Source organism: Zalophus californianus, chromosome 1, assembly GCF_009762305.2.
Source record: "Zalophus californianus isolate mZalCal1 chromosome 1, mZalCal1.pri.v2, whole genome shotgun sequence".
Classification (NCBI taxonomy): Eukaryota; Metazoa; Chordata; class Mammalia; order Carnivora; family Otariidae; genus Zalophus; species Zalophus californianus.
In genome coordinates, this window is record NC_045595.1 from 209,653,969 (window position 1) to 209,674,217 (window position 20,249).

Below are 20,249 nucleotides of genomic sequence, written 5' to 3' on the forward strand. Positions count from 1 at the left end.
TTTGAGAAGGCAATGTACACGTAGTACCTGGAGAGGGCAAAAATAGGAAGAATTAAAGATGTGTGGGAAAATCAGTAAGAGCAAAAACTCCATTGTAAGCATCTTCATTTTAAACTCAAATTCATACTGGCCACTGTGTAAAAATAAATCAATCTTTTAACTAGGAAAATATTAAAAACTGCAATTTAGGAAAGGCACCTGAAAGAAACTGGGGACCACAACAGAGTATATAATTTAAGTGACAATTCTGTCACATGACACATCAACAGTGGTTGACTAGAGAGTTTTTTTAACTACTCAAACGTAAGGAATTTCATTATCTTTACACTTAATAGGGAGCTCCTTTTGGTCATAGGACCTGGTAGAAGCTACAATTCTAAAAACCTATGTTTAATGTGTTTCCCCCACTGTGGACACTTTTCATTCAATTAATACACTTTCTACTAAGTGCCTGCAATATACAAAGTGATCAGCTGTACTAATATGAAACATAGTATATTTGCGTAAAAACACACTCACAAACACAAACACACTTACCGATCACCATTGTTACAAAACTGGATACTATCAACTTTATCCTGGGGGGGGGGGGGGGGGGGGCAGAAAACAAACACAAAAGTGATCGCTCTTGTTTGTAAACAAAACAAAAAAACTCCACTCCATCTTAGAACTAGAAGCACATTTGGTTTAAAATAAGAATGTGTACTTGTGCTGCTTAGCCCCATTGTTCAAACATGTATCCTACATTTACGTGCAAAAAACTTAACTATGACTCTAACAAGACAATAAAAAAATCTTTCCTAATAAATTTAAAACTATATTTACAATGAATTACATCTGTATAAGAATACACATGTGGAAAGTGACCAAAACATAAAGCAGCTGAAAACAAGGCATCACTTTGATATTTATGTACAAAAAAATTTTTCTTTTAAAGTGATTTGGAACTGTTTATCAAATAACTTCATAAAACTTCCTTTAGGAAAAAAGATGACCTGACCACTGAGCGGTATTCCAGAATCCTGAGAGTCATCTATCTTACTATACATTAATAAAATACCATTCTGATTTCATGAGTGTGATTAAAATGAATAGGCCCCTTGAAACTAAACCCACCCAGATCAACTGTCATAATCAAGATTTTCGACTTAAAGCTGAAATAACCACCACAAAATATTAGCACAGTCACATACTTAATTGTCAATAATATCCTTCACCTTTATATATGCAACCCTTCCTACATTTAAAATTAGAACCAATAACAATTTTGTTAGCAATATTTGACTATGGACCAACAGGAATATTATTAGTGATTAATTCATACAATTTTATAACATGAATACTTACTGTGTGGCTTTCAAGTTCTGCGATTTTTTCAGGTGCTTCAAAACCCAAAAAATACATTCTGATTACATGATCAGTACTACCTGTGGCTAAAAACATACCACCTGAAATAAAAATGTTAAGGTTTAAAAATTCAGTTTATAACAACTATCTGCATTAAATTTCTATATCAAATTAAGATCTTTTATCCCAAAATTAAATTTATCTCAATAGATCCACTTTCTAACTCACTATATAAAGACCTTTTAAAATTAATATAATAGAGTGATGTTTTAATTTATAATAAAAAATATATGTATTTGGTTTTCATCCCTATTTCTGGCACAGAGCTCCTAAAACCCGTGGGATTTCCTAAGCAACAACACTGATAAAAGTATCTTGATATTCATAATAAATCAATTTCACCCACACCAGAGTTTATATATTAATAAAGTGATTCTTGGAGAGCACCTAAGAATGGGGGTGCTGACTGCCAGAAGTACCAACCATGTGATTAGAGGGTTGGAACTTTCAGTCCCACTCCCCTGACCTCTGGGGAGGGGGAGAGCAAGGGAGGTGAATCAAGCACCAATGACTTAATCAACTGTTCCTATGTAACAGAACTTCCATAAAAAAACCTAAAGGACAGGGTTCAGAAAGCTTCCAGGTTGGTGAACATGTGGAGATTTGGGAAGAGTGGGGTGTCTCGAGAGTGTCCATACACTTCATCCTCTGCATCTCTTCCACATGGCTATTACTCAATTATATCCTTTTATAATAAGCTGGAAATCTAGTAAAATGTTTGAGTTCTATAAGCTGTTCTAACAAAATAATCAAACCCAAGGAGGGGCTCGAGGGAACCTCTGGTCTTTAGCCAGTCAGTCAGAAGCATAGCTGACAACCTGGTCTAAAGGGGAGAGGTGGGGTTTTGTAGGACTGAGCCCTTAACCTGTGGGATCCCAAACTGTTCTTTAGGGAGATAGTCTTAGAACAGAACTGTAGGACACCTAGCTGGTGCTGGAGAATTGCTGGATGGTGCTGAAAAACAAAAACAAACAAAAAAAAAAAAACAAAACACACATACATCAGATGGGACTTTTTTTTTTTCAGATGGGACTTTAATTCAAAAAGTAATTCAATCTGGAAATGCTCACTATCTCCCACTGCTTTATTAATTGTGGCAATGACCATATGTGCTGCTACTCTAAAGACGCTTGACAAAAGGGGCTCTGCTTTCTGAACAACTTCACATACCTAACCCTAGCTTCAGAATACAAAGTTCACTCATTCAAGTTTTCAGACTTTTATGGGGGAAAATCTTTGACTTCTCCTAACAAGAAAGGTTACCACACAAGCTCACTGTACAAGAAAAGAAAATGTGCGATAATTTCACCAAAATGAGTGGAAAACAAATTTAAACTATAAAAATCTGCAGTTTAGCCCATCCAAGAAAACCACAGTTTTGGTAGATCTCACACAAGAGGCTCACGTGGATACCTTAAGCCTCCTTTTGCCAGCTGTCTGACTCTTGATTACCATTAGAAATCAGAGAATGGTAGAATGGGGGAGTAAAAGACAAGAAAAAAAGCTAATGAAATAAACATCTTGGATTAAGCCTAACGAAATGGGCAGAAGTCATTTACCATCCATCTGATAAATGCTCTTAGCAATAACACAATCATCCAATAAATGATAAATAAAACTAAGAAGAAAAATTACTAAATTTATCTTACCAACACTAAAAGAAGAACAAAGCATCTGAACACCTGGTCTAGGCTTTTCCGTGAACTTCAGGGGACGTGGACTTTAAAAGAAGATGCAATTTTTAAAACTCATTAGTTCAACACATTAACAGGCTTTATAATGCTGGTTTTAATCTAGCATATTTAAATATTATAACCTTATTTATAAAGTACCTCACAAGTATCTCTGCATATGCTATTACAGCTGGACAGATTCTGGAAGGCTCTGTCCAATCCCTGTGTTCACAAGAACCCTACCCCACAGCAAGAGCGGACCTACCAACCCCATCTCGTAACTGAGGGACTAAAACTTCAAGTGCAAGTGAACCCGCCATCCAGGTTGTAGGGCAGGGTATACAGCCACCAGGGAACAGCAATGCTGTTCATAGTTTCAGCAGAAACTCTGAGAGCCACACGTGTAACTTTAAATTTTTACAGTAGCCACATTAAACGTAAAAAGATAAAATCAGTTTTATTTCATTTAACCTAATATATCCAGAATATTAATATGAATAAAATACTGAGAACCTTAGATCCTTCTTTTCACACTACATCTTTGAAATCTTCCAGAATATACAAAATACATACTACATCTCAATTTGAGCAGATTTCATCAAAGATACTTTATCTGTATTTGGTTTCCTAAAACTCACAGTTGAAAAACTAAATTCACATAGGTTATTTGAAATATGCTTAAAGGTTCTGTGATACTTGAATCAAGTATCAGTTTTTAAGATGAAACTAATAATTCAGTCCCTCGAATGCACTGCCCACATCTGAAGTCACACACCACTGGTGGCTACCATCCTGGACAGTACATCTCTAATATTTTTCAAAACATTTCACATATATACGATCTCACTTTTTTCCCCCCATAAAATGTGCCCACTAAGATAGAACAGCTGTGTTTCTTTTACATATCCATCTAAATAGTACACTGTAAGGGCGCCTGGGTGGCTCAGATGGTTAGGCATCAACTCTTGATTTTAGCTCAGGTCATGATCGCAGGGTTGTGAGGCCAAGCCCCACACCGGGCTCCACACACAGTGTGGAGTTGGCTTGAGATTCTCTCTTTCCCTCTCCCTTTGCCACTCCCCTGTGCGCTCTCTAAAGTAAATCTTTATAAATAAACAACACACTGTAAACAGTCAATAGGGCACTAATGCTGTATATAATAAAAAGTAAAAAGGCAACCACAATATAGAACTTCCCTTTATAATCAGACTTCATCTCATTAGGCTAAATTAAACACTAAAGAAAGAAAACTTACCACATAATTACAGCCACTTACCTGAATTTCAGGGATTCTAAATCCCACTGCCAGAAACAAACTGTTCCATCAGCACCAGTAGAGACCATGTATCTTTGGGAGCCTTTGGCCATTGGACTAAACTAAAATGCAACAACACAGACAATTCAGTTTCCTGAGCTTCTACCGAAGTCATAGTTTAATGGTTTTTCAAAGTTAACTTCAACTGACACACTTAAGTAAAACATAAGAATTACAAAATACACACGACAGTATAGTGAAAAATCACAACCTAGGTTATCTCTAATTTATAAATGTAATGTGATCTCAGTAAAAGATTACTTTGAAAACTAATAAACAAGAAAAACTTTTACAAAGAGAAAGTGAAGTCCTGGTCTTATCAATATGAAAGCATAATACAAAGTCTCAATAATGAAAATTATGGGGCATGGTAGGTACACAGTGACAGAATGACCAATGGAAAAATATACTATAAAGTCCAAAATGGACCTTAATATAAGAGCTAAGATAAAGGTGCCAAAATTGGTTGCGGAAACAATGAATCACTGCATAAATGATTTACCAACTGTGCAGCAATCTGGAAACTATTCTTTGGACTGTACATCAGGACCAATTCCAAGTAGATCAAAAATTCAAGTATTTAAAAAGAAGCTATAAAAGTATTCTAAGAAAACACAAGAATTATACCGTAACTTCAGAAATGAGCTAACACTTAGGTTTAACAAAGTTCAACTGTGTGACACAAACAAGCTAGACAATGTAAGACCAATTTGGACCAGAGACACCCAACAAGGCTTAACAGAGAGGAAAATACAAAGAAAACAAGAAAACACACTAGGCAAAAGAATATGAACAAAAGTACCAAAGTGAGAGGGAATATGGTATGTGACAGCAACAGAAATATCTATATGACTGAAGTGCTTATTATTGCAAGTGGTGGAGGAATGGGTTAAATGGGTAGAGAATCGGGACCCAGTAAGACCAAGAAGTAACTGCAGTTCTCAAGTAAAACCCAAAAATGTGTCAGACAGCAGTATACAATAGTCACTGAAAGGAAACAGATAAGAAAAACAACTAAGAATCAATCCAGTTAATCTAAGAACCTTAACCGGAAGGAAGTACTCCCTTCCTTTCCCCAGAATGGGGAGGAAAAAGCCATGAAGAACACCACAACTTGCTGACTCATGAGTCATTCAACACAAAGGAGGTTAGCAAACAAAGACCAGGGCTGCCATTAATAGAAAAGGAAGAGCTGGGAAGAAATGTCTTTACGTTATTTACATAATTATTTATCACTACAACATCCCAGAGAGACATAGTTTATTATTATCTGTTTCATGATTTTTCTCAAGATTATATACACTTTGTAAGGGAGGTAGGATGTGAACCTAATACTTCTTAAAAGAAGCTTCTCCCAATTTCTTTCTCTTCAAGTACAGGAAATGAAGGGTTTTTCAACGTTGAAAGTGATTACTTACATCTAAACAGATGTGTCCCAGAATATGGACTAAAACTGAGTTTTGGAGAATATCCCGTTAAAATTAATAACTGAAGGTAATTAATAATCAAATATTATTAATTAAAATTAAAACATCACAGTAAAATTTGTAAATCTGCATAGAGTACTCTAAGAATTCTAAACCTGAATTTCTGCAGAAGAGTTAACTCCTTTAAGTCACCTATGTTCTAAGTAAATCTAGTTGTTAGATACACAAGTCGTGTTGCTCTCTATTTTGTCCCTAGCTCAACACCATACTGTTTTCTCTGTAACACCTCTAACGTATTTTTAAATATCTAGCACAGCAAAAGATGTGAGGTTTGTTTTGCTTAGGGGTTTTTTGGGAAGGTGGGGGGGGGGGGGAGAAGGGCTCTTTGTGCTTATTTTCTTCTAAATGAACTTGATGGCATGCTAAAGACCATTAAAACAAAGCAACTGGTATTTCAAATATAAACACACTAACTTTATACCAAGACTTGGAGAGAGATGCTATCTTTACATCACCGAATCTTCATTCAGGAGTATACTAGACATTTTCACTAATATAGATTATTCCTTCCTCCACCCCCCGATCGCCGACCCCAAGGTTCTGTCATTATTTTTAAGTCTTTTCTTCATACAGACTTTCCCCATTTCCTGGTATATGTGTTTGAAGGCTTTTGTTGCTACTGTGAATTATGTTCGTACTCCGTTACATCTAATTAGTTATGGTGGTTTATAGCAAAGTTTTGGTTTTAGGACATAGGTCCTATATTCATCCGGGTTACTAAGATCTCAGGAGTTCTAATAAGTTTTAATAAAATTCACAAGTGAGTCCTCTGAGCTTGGAGTTTTCTTTTTAGATTTTTTTTCAGTGCCCAACAGGCATTGTTAACATTTCAAGCCTTTCCTTCACTGTTTCTAAGTAGCAACATTCCTCAAATGCAGATCACTGACAGCCAGCCATGCGTCATTAATCATCCTCAAAGCTACTCATCAGTGACCATAATATTTATTTCTGTATACTAAAAATGAGTCTCACTTTTCCAAGATAGGTTAGATAAGTCCTGCATAAAGGAAACAGTAACAAGTATGATTTCTCAGAGTCACTGGTGGCTTCGTGATTCTGTACTATGATCTCATATGGCTACTTCCAAAGTCACAACAGTTTTGAAATCTACACATTTTCAGTAACTATTCGGTATATAACATATGCCTGGGTGCATAATAACTTCTACTTTTACAAGTTGTTTGGTGGTAAAATAAGTTTTTAATGTATGCTGATCCTCTGTTTTGCTATTAAAGAATGCACTACTCAAAGGTAGTTAGCTACTCTATCAACTGCTAAATGCAAATCTTTCTTGTTATGTTTATTACATGTGCATTCTAAACAAAGCTGTGGAGGGGGAAAATTTGTACAACATAAAACTCACCATTTTAGCTATTTTAAAATGTACAACTCACGGAGCACCTGGGTGGCTCAGTTAAGCATCTGACTAGATTTTGGTTCAGGTCATGAGATCCAGCTCCACACCGGGCTCCACACTGAACATGGAGTCTGCTTAAGATTCTCTCTTTTCCCTTTCCCCTCTTCCCCTCCCCCTTCTCAGTCCCTCCTCCTGTCTAAAAAAATAAAAATAAAAGGTACAGTTCAGTAGCATTTAATACATTCACATGCTGTGCAGCCATTGGCACTATCTGGTCCCAGAGCTATTATTTCAGAAGATAAACTGTAACCTGTCAAAGCATTTTCAATGGATTCTCATGGCTTTTTAAAGTATATCATACATATAATATGGCACCATACTTGTCTCTTGCCATACATGGACAGAAGTGAACTATGTGGACCTGAATCACAACACTTCAGCCCTAAGACCCTCAGCATGAGTCTCCTAAGAACAGTGACTTTCTACTCCATAACTATAACAAGCTTGCCAACACTCAAGAAATGTAGTATCAATATAATACTATTATGTAATATATGGTTCATATTGAAATTTATCCTAATTTCTCAAATGTGCTTTATAGGCTTTCTTCACTCCTAAAGCCAAGACCAAATCAAGGCTCACACATCACATTTATACTTGTACCATTTTCTTAGTTTCCTTATATGACACATTATTTTCTTGCCTTTCTTTAAACTAAACTTTTGAAAGATATAGATTTATTTCACAGACTGTTTCTTAATTTGAATTTGTCTGACTGCTTCCTCATGAGATTCAGGTTAAACTTTAACAGAAATACTACATAGGTGGGTAAGAAATTTAACTACACAGCTTTATAGTTATAGATCTATTCAGATTTTTTTCCTTTTGTGGCAGTCTTCATAAGTGTTTTTCTGAATATTTACCTGTTGCATCTTAATTTTCAAATTTCCTATATAGCCATCTTTTTAGGGGTACCTGGCTGGCTCAGTCAGAAGAGCAACTCTTGATCTCAGGGTCAGGAGTTTGAGCCCCACACTGGGGGGGGGGGGGGGGTTGAGATTACATCAAAAAAATTTTTAAATAAATAAAATATCCTCTTTTTAATGTCTAAAGGGTCTACAGAGATGCTCCTCTTCAAAGCTGACAATGGTAACTTTTGAAATTTTCTTCTTGAGCATTCTTATAGCAACATTTTTAGTCTTTCAAAGAACTTTTTGGCTTTGCTGATCCTCTCTACTGTTATGCTTACTTTTCTATTCTTAATTTCTGTACTTATCTTCCTAATGTCCCTGTCCTCTATTGTTTCCTGTTCTTTCTGAGAAATACACTTGACCCCTGAATTTCAGCTTTTTTAAATACATGCATTGAGGGCTATAAATTTCCCTTTGGGCACAGCTTCCGCCGTGTATTAATAATCTTATGCCATGTAATAAATTACCCCAAAATGTAGCTACCGAAAACAATATATATTCATAACCCAAATCACTAAGGGTCAAGAATTCAGGAGCTTAGGTGGTTCTCACTCAGGGTCTCATGAGATTACAGCAGACAGCAGCCTGGGCTTACACGGGGGATGGCGGACCCGCTTCCCAAAGGCCTGACTCAACATGCTTATGGCAAGAAACTTCAGTTAATTGCCATGAATGTTACGAAACAGTCCATAGGGCTGTTTGAGTGTCCTATCAACATGGCAGCTGGTTTCCCTCAAGATGAATGAGTCAAGAGAATAAGACAGGTCAAGGGGCATGAGTCCAGGAGGCAAGAATTATCAAACATCGTCTTTGTGGCTGCCTACCAAACTCTACATCCCACGATACATAATACCTAATATTTTCATTAATCAGTTCAAGTATTCTCAAATTTTTATTGTGATTTCTCCTTTAATATGTGGATTATTTAAAAGTATACTGCTTAATTTGAGGATTATTCTCCCATTAATTCTGGCTGTTAGTAATTTCTGGTTTAACTACACTACTGACAGAGAACATACTTGGGATTATTTCAGTATTTTCAAATTTGTTGAGAAGTTGCTTTAAGGGTCAGAATGTGGATAGTATTTATATAAACACCCCACTTACGACCACAAAGAAATGATGCAGATATTATATGCGATGTGTCAATCTGGCATCCAGGTCAAGGTCATCATCTGTTCAAACTGAGATTGCTTTACAGCATAGGTTCTTCTTTCAATTATGGAGAGACGGAGGTGTGTTTACCTCCCACTATGATTATTGAGATCCATTTTTCCTCATAAATTCTATTTTTGCTTTATGTATTTTGATGCCACATTCCTAAATTTAGAACTCTTCTATCTCATGAAACTTTTTATTATAAACTGTCCCTCTTTGCCTCTAAAAATGTTAACTGCCTTAAAGCCCTATTAGCTAATATTAGAATGCTACACCAGCCTTATGGTTAGTATTTGCAAAAGTCTTCCATCCTATACCTGCAGCCTCCCTACAGCCTTACAGCAGAGATGGAGTTTTGTTTCTTAGTTCTGTCTGAGATCTCGCGCGCTGGAACCACCTAAGGCACTTACACATCAAGTGTTCATAAACGGACTGCTGTCTAATCACAGCCCGGTAGCATCCTAGACCTTCCCACCTTTCTTTTGCTCTCCTTTCTTGCCTTTTGTTTTAATTATTCCGCGTTTCCCCCTCTATTAGCTTGGTAGTTACACACTCTCTTACAATTCTTTTAGTTGTTATTTTGGAGATTACAAAATCCATCTTCATCTTATTAAAAGTCTACTTCTCAAACAATGCAAAGATGTTAAAAATACTAAAGTTACCTCCTCCTGATATACAAGCTTTTACTACTATTATTTGTTAGATTCTCTATAGTAATTTTTAAACCCATAAGCTATTATACTTGTATACAATCGATGCTTTTTTTCATGTGCCCACATTTTTTTTTTTTTTAAACTCTTTATTCCTTCTTGTATCTCCAAGCCTGGGATCATATTTCCCTCTCGGCCTATTACTATTTAGAATTCCCCCTTAGGGCCGTTCCCTTGCTAGGAAATTGAAAATGTGTTTAAAGCACTATTTTCGATAGGTTCAGAATTCTTGAAAGGCAGTCATTTCCTATTAGCAATTTATTTACTTAAATAAATCCAAATGTAAGATTATTTTTATTTATTTTTTATGTATTTAGCCCAACATGGGGCTTGAACACACGAGCCTGAGATCAAGTTGCATGCCCTACCAACTGAGCCAGCCAGGTGCCCTTATTAGCACTTTAGAAGTATTTCTTTGCCTACTGACTTCCACTATCCTACTGAGAAGCTAATCATCAGTCTTACTGCTTCTTTATTTTTTCTTCGGCTTACTTGAAGATTTCTCTGTAGGGTGATGTTCAATGGCTGTAGTCTTCTGTATTCTTCTTTATTCTGCTCAAGATCCCCAGTGTTTCTGCAATCTGTGGCTCTATTCCTCCAGTGCATTTTGCAAAATTCTCGGCTGTTACCACTTCAAATACAGCTCTGCTTCATTCTCTCCTCTTCTTCAGGAAACCCAATTACACATGTGGCATGTGTATGTACAGACATGTAGTATCTTTTCAGCAGAGCCTGAGAGTCCAACCTCTTTCTGCTGCACTTCAATCCCTTTATTTTCTTTCAACCTCACTTCCAGTTCATTAAATTTCCAATTTCTTCAGTCATGTCTAATCTATCAAAACCATCCACTCAATTCTGATATTCAGCTTTTTATTTCAACTCTAGAATTTCCTTTGTACTAACTTCCAGTTATCTGCTGCAATTTTTTTTATTCTAATTAGTCGAACTTATGTGTAGGTATTTTCAAGATATATCCTCTCTACCCCATAAGTGTGTCAAAAATTCTGCTAAGCTTTAATGGCCACCTCCTCTGGAACTGGCAAATGCCTTCTGACTCATAGCTCCTCGCTTTCCTTACCTTGGTGTCCTAATTTCTCATGGTGTGTATCTCAGGTATTTTTTCACCTGTGTCTAACTTTTCAAGTTCTTTTTAAAAAGGAAAGCTAGTCCAAGCCACCTACACAGTGTCTTTCCTTCCTGCAGAATGCTCATTTGCTATTCTTTCAGACAGACAAAAGGTTCTACTTCTGGTTGTAATAATACTAACATTTTTAAGAATGTAAATGATATCAAATGACATTGTATAATGCTACCTTTGAGAAAGGTGTACATCAAAATATTCACAGTGACTATTTCGAGAGAGTAAGATCATGGAGGCTTATTTTCTTATTTGCTATTAATTACTGTCTAATTCTTCTGCAAACAATATTCCTTGTGCATCTTTTAATATAAATTGAAAAAAAAAACCTTTACTATAGTGAAAAATGGTTTCTACATGCCAGTAACAACAGGGCAAAGAATATAAAAAAGATTAATAACTAAAATTGTGTACTTGTTTGACTTTGAACTTTGGTAACCACTGGCAAGTAGAGATGAACCGTCTGGTGTATAAAAACTTACTACCAACCAAACAGATTTTTCAGATATTTTCAGTAGGTGATAACCGAATGTGGGCCCCATTACCAAAGGAATGGGTTATGGGAAAGACCAGAGCTCCACTTTCACAGTGAGGGATTCCATGATGGTTTGAGGACAGACACCAGCACAAAGTCAGAAGTTTTCTCATTTGCTGCTATACTGGCCTAGAAGTTCATATCAAATAACACAATGTCAATTGTGGAACACACAGTGAAGATTTGAATTAATGTTCAGACTATGAAAACTTCTAAAGAACTCTTTCCTTAAAATAAACAGGCACACCAAAAACCTTGCTTAAAGTTTCAAAATAAAACACTATCTCAATTCTGGTTGTCTTCATTCAAAAATAAATCTGTTATCTCTATTCTTCAAGAAAACTGACTGGAAGAGTCGAGAAAAGTGTCTCTTGTCACAGGACTTCACACCAAATCTATTTAGAGATCACTTAACATATAGCCTGGGTGCATTCGTACCTGAAAGTGGAACCACTCCCACAATTTTATCCAAAATCAAATCGGAGGCACCAATGTGCCTTAAAAGGCCTTACAAATCAGTATCTTCCTAACAAAATTTTCAAAAAACTGACCGAACAGCACCATTTTCAGTTCTGAATGAACTAATGACTCTAAGACAGTATCCTCAATGGCTGCTAGAGAGAGACTACCAGACTCTCCCTGCCTACTAGAAGAGCGTACACCTCCAGGCGCTCAAGCCTTTCGATTAACGATCCTGAAAGTGCAGTCCCTGGGGGAGGAAGAACAGCAGCAGGGGCACCTGGGAACTTATTATAAATGCACATCCTCAGGCCCCACCTCCGACACTTTCTATCAGAATCTTTGGTGGTGGGGCCTAGCAATCTGTGTTTTAAACAAGGCCTCCAAGTGATTCACATGCACGTTTAGCAGAACTACTGCTCTGGATCCAACAACCAAGTTACGGGAAATACACAGGAACATGTTGATCCAGTCTGCAAGGATGGAGACGGTAACATCCAGACTGTGGGAACTCCACACACAAACAACCCAACTCTTTCAACAAAGAAACTGAAAGGGGATTTTTTTAAAAATTGGGCAAGGGAATGCAATTTGTTTTAAGCTTCTTTTAATTGATAGTAACCAACTGTAAGATATAAGTTCTGTCTGGTTCCTCCTTCAAACAAATAAAATATTGCTACTAATGAGACAACTGGAAATTTGAACATGAGAAAAGTAAGTATGATGATAATGTTTTGGTTGTGTTTATTAAAAAGAAATTTTTATCTTTTAGAAAGACACACTGAAATATTTACAGAAAAAAATGGAATGAAATCTAGGATTTGCTTTAGGTACAAAGTGAAGTGTGGTTGGAGCAAAAAATTGGCCATGGGTTAATGGGCACCTAGGGGTTCATTATACTATTCTACTCTGTGTTATGTGTAAAATTCTCCTCCACAATAAAGCGAAAAGATTTTTTAAAAATAATTCAGCAAATTTAATCAACTTAGAAAAATCCACAGGTTTTAAAGTAGAAAAATCATGAACCGGGGCGCCTGGGTGGCTTAGTCGTTAAGTGCCTTCAGCTCAGGTCATGATCCCAGGGTCCTGGGATCGAGCCCCGCAACGGGCTCCCTGCTCAGTGGGAAGCCTGCTTCTCCCTCTCCTTCTCCCACTCCCCGTGCCTGTGTTCCCTCCCTCAATGTCTCTCTTTTTCAAATAAATAAATAAAAAGAAAGGAAGAAAGGAAGAAAGAAAGAAAGATCATGAACCTATCCTGTTTCTAAATGACATTCCCCAGCTTAACTGTAAGCCTAATTAGGAAGCAGTAAGTTATCCATCATGCCTTCACGTAAAGCCTTTAGCTGCACCAGACAACATTACCTCACCCTTCCAAGATTCATGGAGGTATGATTAATTACATTTTCTCTTGGTTACTAAAATAGATCACATAATTACTAAGCATCTTAACTACTTCTCATCTCTAAGGAGAAAGAGTTTTAAACAAAAGTTCATACACAAATGTGCCTAAAGCTAGTTTACCTGTAAAGATGTGATTGACCCTGTGTGTCCTTGGAGCACAGCAACTGGGGCACAAGTTCTCAAGCACCACACTCTAATTATCTTATCACAGCTCCCTGCAGCAATCATTGTATTCTCATAGTTTACTGCCATATCTGAAATTTCTGCAGAATGACCTCTTAATGTTGATAATAGGCGGCCATTGTGTGTTGACCAAATCTTCACCAAACAATCATCTGAACCCTGAGAAAAAATACACCCAAAAACAAACGTTAAAACAAGTCTTTTCTAGCATTTTTTTCATGTTTATAGCAACTTTATTCACAATTGCTAATACTCAGAAGTAACCAAGATGGCCTAGCATTTTTTAAAAATACCATTTACATGTCATTCAAATTAAGTATCTATAACTCTTTTCTTTCCAACTGTATAATATTCTGTAAATTATGAATCTTACAGTCAGAACACGTATGGAACAATTTTTTTCCTTCATATCAAATAACATCTATATAAAGATACTATGAAGTTTTCATTTCTGTGGATCAGACCACATTATAAATACTATTTTCCCAAAATTCCCCACCAAGCAATGAGTTCAACTAAAAGTTCATGGCTCACCTGTATCAATTAACAATGGTTAAATGTCAGTTTTGTTCACATCAAGCTAAATAATTTGATATGTATTAGGACAGACCTACGGTTCACGGGCTAAGTAAGTGGCAATCTCAAGAACTAAAAAAGAACGGGACTAGCACCCTCATTTTAAATAACCCAACAGGGTCTCAAATTTGTGGCACCAGCCAGCATCCATCTAACTCAGCAAATTTTTGAGTATCTACTCTGAATCTCACAACTGAAAAAGGAAACTTAAACTTCTGACCCATCGTAATCTTCCCTTAAAATATTAAAATGTTAGGGGCGCCTGGGTGGCTCAGTCATTAAGCATCTGCCTTCGGCTCAGGTCATGATCCCGGGGTCTGGGATCGAGTCCCACGTCGGGCTCCCTGCTCAACAGGGAGTCTGCTTCTCCCTCTCCCCCTGCTTGTGTTCCCTCTCTCGCTGTGTCTCTCTCAACGTCAAATAAACAAATAAAATCTTAAAAAAAAAAAAAATTAAAATGTTAGATTACAAATATTTATAGTTTTATAATAATAATAAAATAATCTTTCACTTTTCAAGTAATCAATTTCCCTGGATCAATGAGTAGTCAATGTGAATATGAATCACCTGCAAAGATTTGGATTTTTATGGAAGCTTTTTTGGTCTGTTTTGGTTACTGGACATACTACTAGAAACTACCATCATCAGTAGGTCTAGAATGGGATGGAAGGGAAGTATCAGGCATGCATATTTTTAAGATCCTTGATGATCATGCCCATGAACCACTAAGTCAATGTCTCACAAACACAAGGCCTGGCTATCTGCATCTGAATCACTTGGGATACTTAATAAAAATGCAAATTCATGGGCCCCACCCCGGATCTACGGAGTCAAAATCCCTGAGAATGGGAACCACAGAATCTGTATGTTTTGTAAGATCTCCTACATGATTCTAATGCACACTGAAGTGCTCTAAATGATACCAAATTGAGTTTAAAACATTAACTCACGGTAAAGATTCTATGTCCTGTCCTATCAAATGCTACACAGTAAACAGCAGACAGATGTCCAAGAATCCTTCTGTGCATTTTTATATGCTGATACATAGTTCCTGGAAATGCTGTGCTAAAAGTGGAACACCCTGTGAGTTGTTTTCCTCGATGTATCTCCACTAGGAAATAAAAACAATGAAAATGGTTAAGAAGAGCCAATAATGTAAAAAACGAAGAAAAACTCCACAACAATTTCTAGAGGGTCACAGAATCTATGTTCAAGAAATCCTAAGGACAAGTTTCTCCCCAACTCTGTTCTACTATAATCACCATTATGGGCTTCTTATTAGCATAAGATTATCTTTCAATAATTTTTACTACGTTTAGTAATAACTTTAGGAAAACAGTAAGTCTGGAAATGGATACTTATCACTACTGAAACAACACTACCAGTATTTCCTTTTAAATTTTAATATAGCCATTACAAAATCGGCCAAGAAATTAAAAGCAGGGTTTCGGTCACATGCCAAGCCACGCTCACTCACCAAGACTGGGTGGGGAACCATAGTTCACTGGCATTTCTGGAGGTCTTCCTCTGTGAAGAGCAGCAAAGGCAGAGCCCTTCCAAACTGTGTGCCTGCAGTCTTTAAAACGAATTTTAGATACACATAAAATCTTGAAAGTTAACCCCAAGAAAGATTTTATAGAATACTTACGTATATTGTAACAAACTGTTTATTCAAAGTTTTACCAACTAATATACTTTAACAGAAAAGCCCTAGAGGTTTATTAGACTATTTCTGAAGGGGAAAAAAAATTAAGACATCTCAGATACAACAACAGCTAACATGAGTATAGCACTTTACAATGTACAAAGTGCTTTCCACGTACATCATCTCATTGAATCCTCACAACAACCCTGTGAGGTAGGTGTGATCGCCAATGCACAAGTGAGGTAACTGAGGCTCAAAGGTTCTGGGACCTTTCAAGAGACCCACTGCCAATGACCAAGTCCAGACGGACCGTAAAACCAGATCTTTTGACTCCCAAGTCCTAGTCTATGCCGAGTAAGTTTTTATTTGTCAAGGCAGAATTACACCACACAATATGAATGGTAAGAGATCTTAATCACAACGGATCCAACTTTCCCAAAATGGAAATTTTTGTAAGAAAAATTTTATTTGACTGATATGAAAATCCTTAAAATGTTAATGGAGTTTCAAAATCAATTTTGGCCAATATTACCATGACTTTAATCTCCTTAGGAAATACTGACAAAATTAAATGGCTTTCCTCTTGTTTTAGGATCATGGATAAGCCTTTACCCAAGAGCACATAGGATCTGTGAGTGTGAACACTAATTCTAGAGTCCCGTCCCTTTTTGACCTATCAACAAATACACTAAGAAGAAACATCTGCCCCCTCTAGAGGAGATAGCAGCAGAACACAGATTATGCTGTGCCAGAAATTAGCTTCTTCACAAATGAAAGAGGAAGGGAAGGAAGGCATCATATAAACCTCTACTGAGCCTCGGGTGCCCCAATCTAACACACATATTACTTTTTACATGAACGGATTCATTACCACTATCATGACCAAAGAGCAGTTACAAGGCATCCTCTCTTGACACCAGTACAAAACAGAGAAATATGGGCCCCTACCCTAGGGCAGCTGGCTTAAGTCTCTTCTAAGGTCTGCCAGTTCTAAAGCAGTGCTCATCACAAAACGACACGGAGCTTGACACAAGTAAAGAAAACAGAGGAAAACAGGCCACTCAGGCAACTACTACATAACAACCTAAAATAGAATAATTACAAGGGAAATGGGGACACAGAGAAGGGAGAATAAGAACAGTTTCCTGACCCAAGCCACAGTGTGGCAGGGCTACAGAGCACTAAGAAATAACTAAAGCTGACAAACCAGTCTGGCATGGAACCAAGAAGGAGGGTTGTTCTTTCTCAGTCAAGCTTTATGCTGCTGGTGCACCTAGGAGGCAGCACCGTATCAGCAATGGATCTTAAAGATAATCATGGGGAATGAACTTGACATACACTCAGGATCAGAAGAGCCAACATTCTTGCCCATTAGCAGTTAAGCCACGTTGTATACATAGATCATATCACATACATATACTTAGTCTAGGTGATATATATACCAAGCTAACAGAAAAAGAACAGCAATTCCAAACATTTTGCTACCACATAACTTTGCAAAAAAATTAAATTGATGAAAAAGAACCATGCAATTGTACATTTTTGGTGCTTGTTTCAAACTGCTACCAATTTAAAAAATCACTTCCCCTTATTACAAAGGGCTTTCAGAATCTAAATACCAAATAAAATACTTCTAGCTTTTAAAGAGTTTATTAGACACATACAATTACATTCAATGAAGTTATAAGTGAGCTACAAAATGGAAAATTAAGAACTCACATCGATAAAACCTCAAACACATCTCAGAATAAATTCAAGCTTTTTCACTTAACATCTAAACCTTTATCATTTTTTTAAATGCAGAAGGACCCATTAAACACTTACGTAGTAAAATTCAATGTCTATGCTAAACGCAGAAAATTTTATAGTCCACAGCATGGTTTATAGTTACATATCGCCTTTCTTCCACAATGCATACATTACTTCACAATTATAATTATTATTAAGCTACAAAGCAGAACACTTCTTCAAATTAAGGTACCTTTTGCTGTACGTAGCAAAGACTGCCTTCCTGCACCAAGTAAAGAAGTGACTCTTGAAATACTGGGTGGAATTTCTTTATCCAACATGGGACCAATGCGTTGGCAGATTTGCAACAGATGATCAGGAGCCACATGCTTATTGGACAAGACCTAAATTGGAGAACAAGTTTTAAAAACATTATTTACAATATTATCAATAAATATTAAACTTCTAGGGATAAGTCTGACAAAACGTGAAAAACATGTACAAGGAAAACTACAAATCGTTGCTGAAAGAAATTACATATAAATAAACAGCAAACTGATCTATAGGTTCAAAGCCAACCCAATCAAAATCCAAGCAGCCTTTTCTGCAGAAACTGACAATTTTATTCTAAAATTCATATTCAAATGTAAGTGGCCTACAAAAGCCCAAGCAGCTTTAAAAAAAAAAAAAAAAAAAAAAGTCGAGGTATAAAAATAATACTTGACTTCAGGAATCATATGAGGACAACTGATTTTTGACAAAAGCACAAAGGACAAAAAATAATCTTTTCAACAAACAGAGCTGGAACAACTGGATATCCATTTGCCAAAAAAAAATTTTTTAATTAGCTTTGATCCATACATCATACCATAAACAAAAATTATCTCAAGACAGATCACAGATCTAAATGCATAATCTAGAGGGCCGCCTGGTTGGCTCAGTCGTTAAGTGTCTGCCTTCAGCTCAGGTCATGATCCCAGGGTGCTGGGATCGAGCCCCACATCAGGCTCCCTGCTCGGTGGGAAGCCTGCTCCTCCCTCTCCCACTCCCCCTGCTTGTGTTCCCTCTCTCGCTGTGTCTCCCTCTGTCAAATAAATAAATAAAATCTTAAAAAAATAAAATTAAAAAAATGCATAATTCAGAACTGAAAAACTTATCACAGAAATCACTGGAGAAAATCTTTATGACCTGGGGTTAAAGATCTCTAATGACAACAAAAGTACAATCCACACAAAAACCAGCCGATAAACTAGATTTCATCAAAACTAACAGCTTCTGGTTTTTCAAAAGGCACTGTTCAGAGCATGAAAAGACAACCCACAGACTGAAAAAAAATGTCTGCAAAGCATATCTCTGATAAAGGACTTGTATCTAGAATATAAAAAACTCTCAAAATTCAATTATAAAAAAATCTAATTTTTAAAAAGACAAAAGATTTAAACAGACATGTCTCACACACACACACACACACACACACACACACACACACACACACACACAAACGGACAAAAAGATGCTCAACATCGTTCACTGGTAACTGATGAAACACAAATTAAAACCATGAGATATTACTACACACCCGTTAGAATGGCTAAAATTAAAAGTACTGGCCAGACCAAGATTGACAAGAACATGGAGAAACTGCTGGTGGGAATATAAGACAGTACAACCACTTTGGAAAACAGTTAGGTGCTATTCCCTGAAGCAGATTGAGGTGATCTCTGAAAATGGCTTGCTGTTCACTTGACCCAGACAGAAAACCCTACAAAATCATGCAAACCACAAAGTTCAAATCTTCGTGTTTACTTTAAGAACACACATGAAACTGCCCAGGCCATCAAGGGTACACTTATCTGAAAAGCCACTAAGTATCTGAAGGATGTCACTTTGCAGAAGCCGTGTGTGCCATTGCCTTGCTACAATGGTGGAGGTGGTAGGTGTGCCCAGGCCAAACAGTGGGGCTGCACCAACAGTGCCCCACACACTTTTTCAAACTCCCTGAGAAACCCTGCTCCAAAGAAAATCTGAAACATACCTCAAGATCTCACTTTTGGTTCTTATGCATTAATTCAAATATAAAATAAGCCTGGATTCAATATAAAGTTGTTGTGGGGCACCCAGGTCACTCAGTCATGGCCCAAAAAGAGTGCTGAATTTTTACTGCACACGCTTAACAATGCAGAGTAATGCTGAACTTAAGGGTTTAGATGTAGATTCTCCGGTCATTGAGTACATCCAGGTGAACAAGCCCCCAAGGTGCAGTGTAGAACTTACGGGGCTCATGGTCAGATTAATCCACACAAGAGCTCTTCCTGGCACACTGAGCAATCCTTACTGAAGAAGACCAGATTGTTCCTAAACCAGAAGAGGAGGCTGCACTGAAGAAAAAGATACTCCAGAAGAAAACGAAGAAACAAAAACTTATGGCCCAGGAGTAAATGGAATATTACTCAGTTATCAAAAAGTTATCAAAAAGAATGAAATCTTGCCATTTGCAACAAAATGG

The 20,249-nt window shown here is 37.0% G+C and overlaps 1 protein-coding gene across 3 annotated transcripts in view; it reads right to left on the reverse strand.

Moving 5' to 3' along the window:
* The window catches only part of BRWD1 (bromodomain and WD repeat domain containing 1), a 111,932-nt gene that overhangs the window by 70,912 nt on the left and 20,771 nt on the right, over positions 1-20,249 (reverse strand). For all 3 annotated transcript variants that reach the window (XM_027587776.1, XM_027587775.1, XM_027587774.1), the window contains exons 5-12: positions 17,997-18,147; positions 15,848-15,946; positions 15,321-15,481; positions 13,732-13,953; positions 4,357-4,457; positions 3,057-3,127; positions 1,348-1,448; positions 538-578 (exon numbers count right to left, since the gene is read on the reverse strand). In XM_027587776.1, coding sequence (XP_027443577.1) covers positions 538-578; positions 1,348-1,448; positions 3,057-3,127; positions 4,357-4,457; positions 13,732-13,953; positions 15,321-15,481; positions 15,848-15,946; positions 17,997-18,147 — 947 coding nt within the window. The remainder of the gene's footprint in view (positions 1-537; positions 579-1,347; positions 1,449-3,056; positions 3,128-4,356; positions 4,458-13,731; positions 13,954-15,320; positions 15,482-15,847; positions 15,947-17,996; positions 18,148-20,249) is intronic.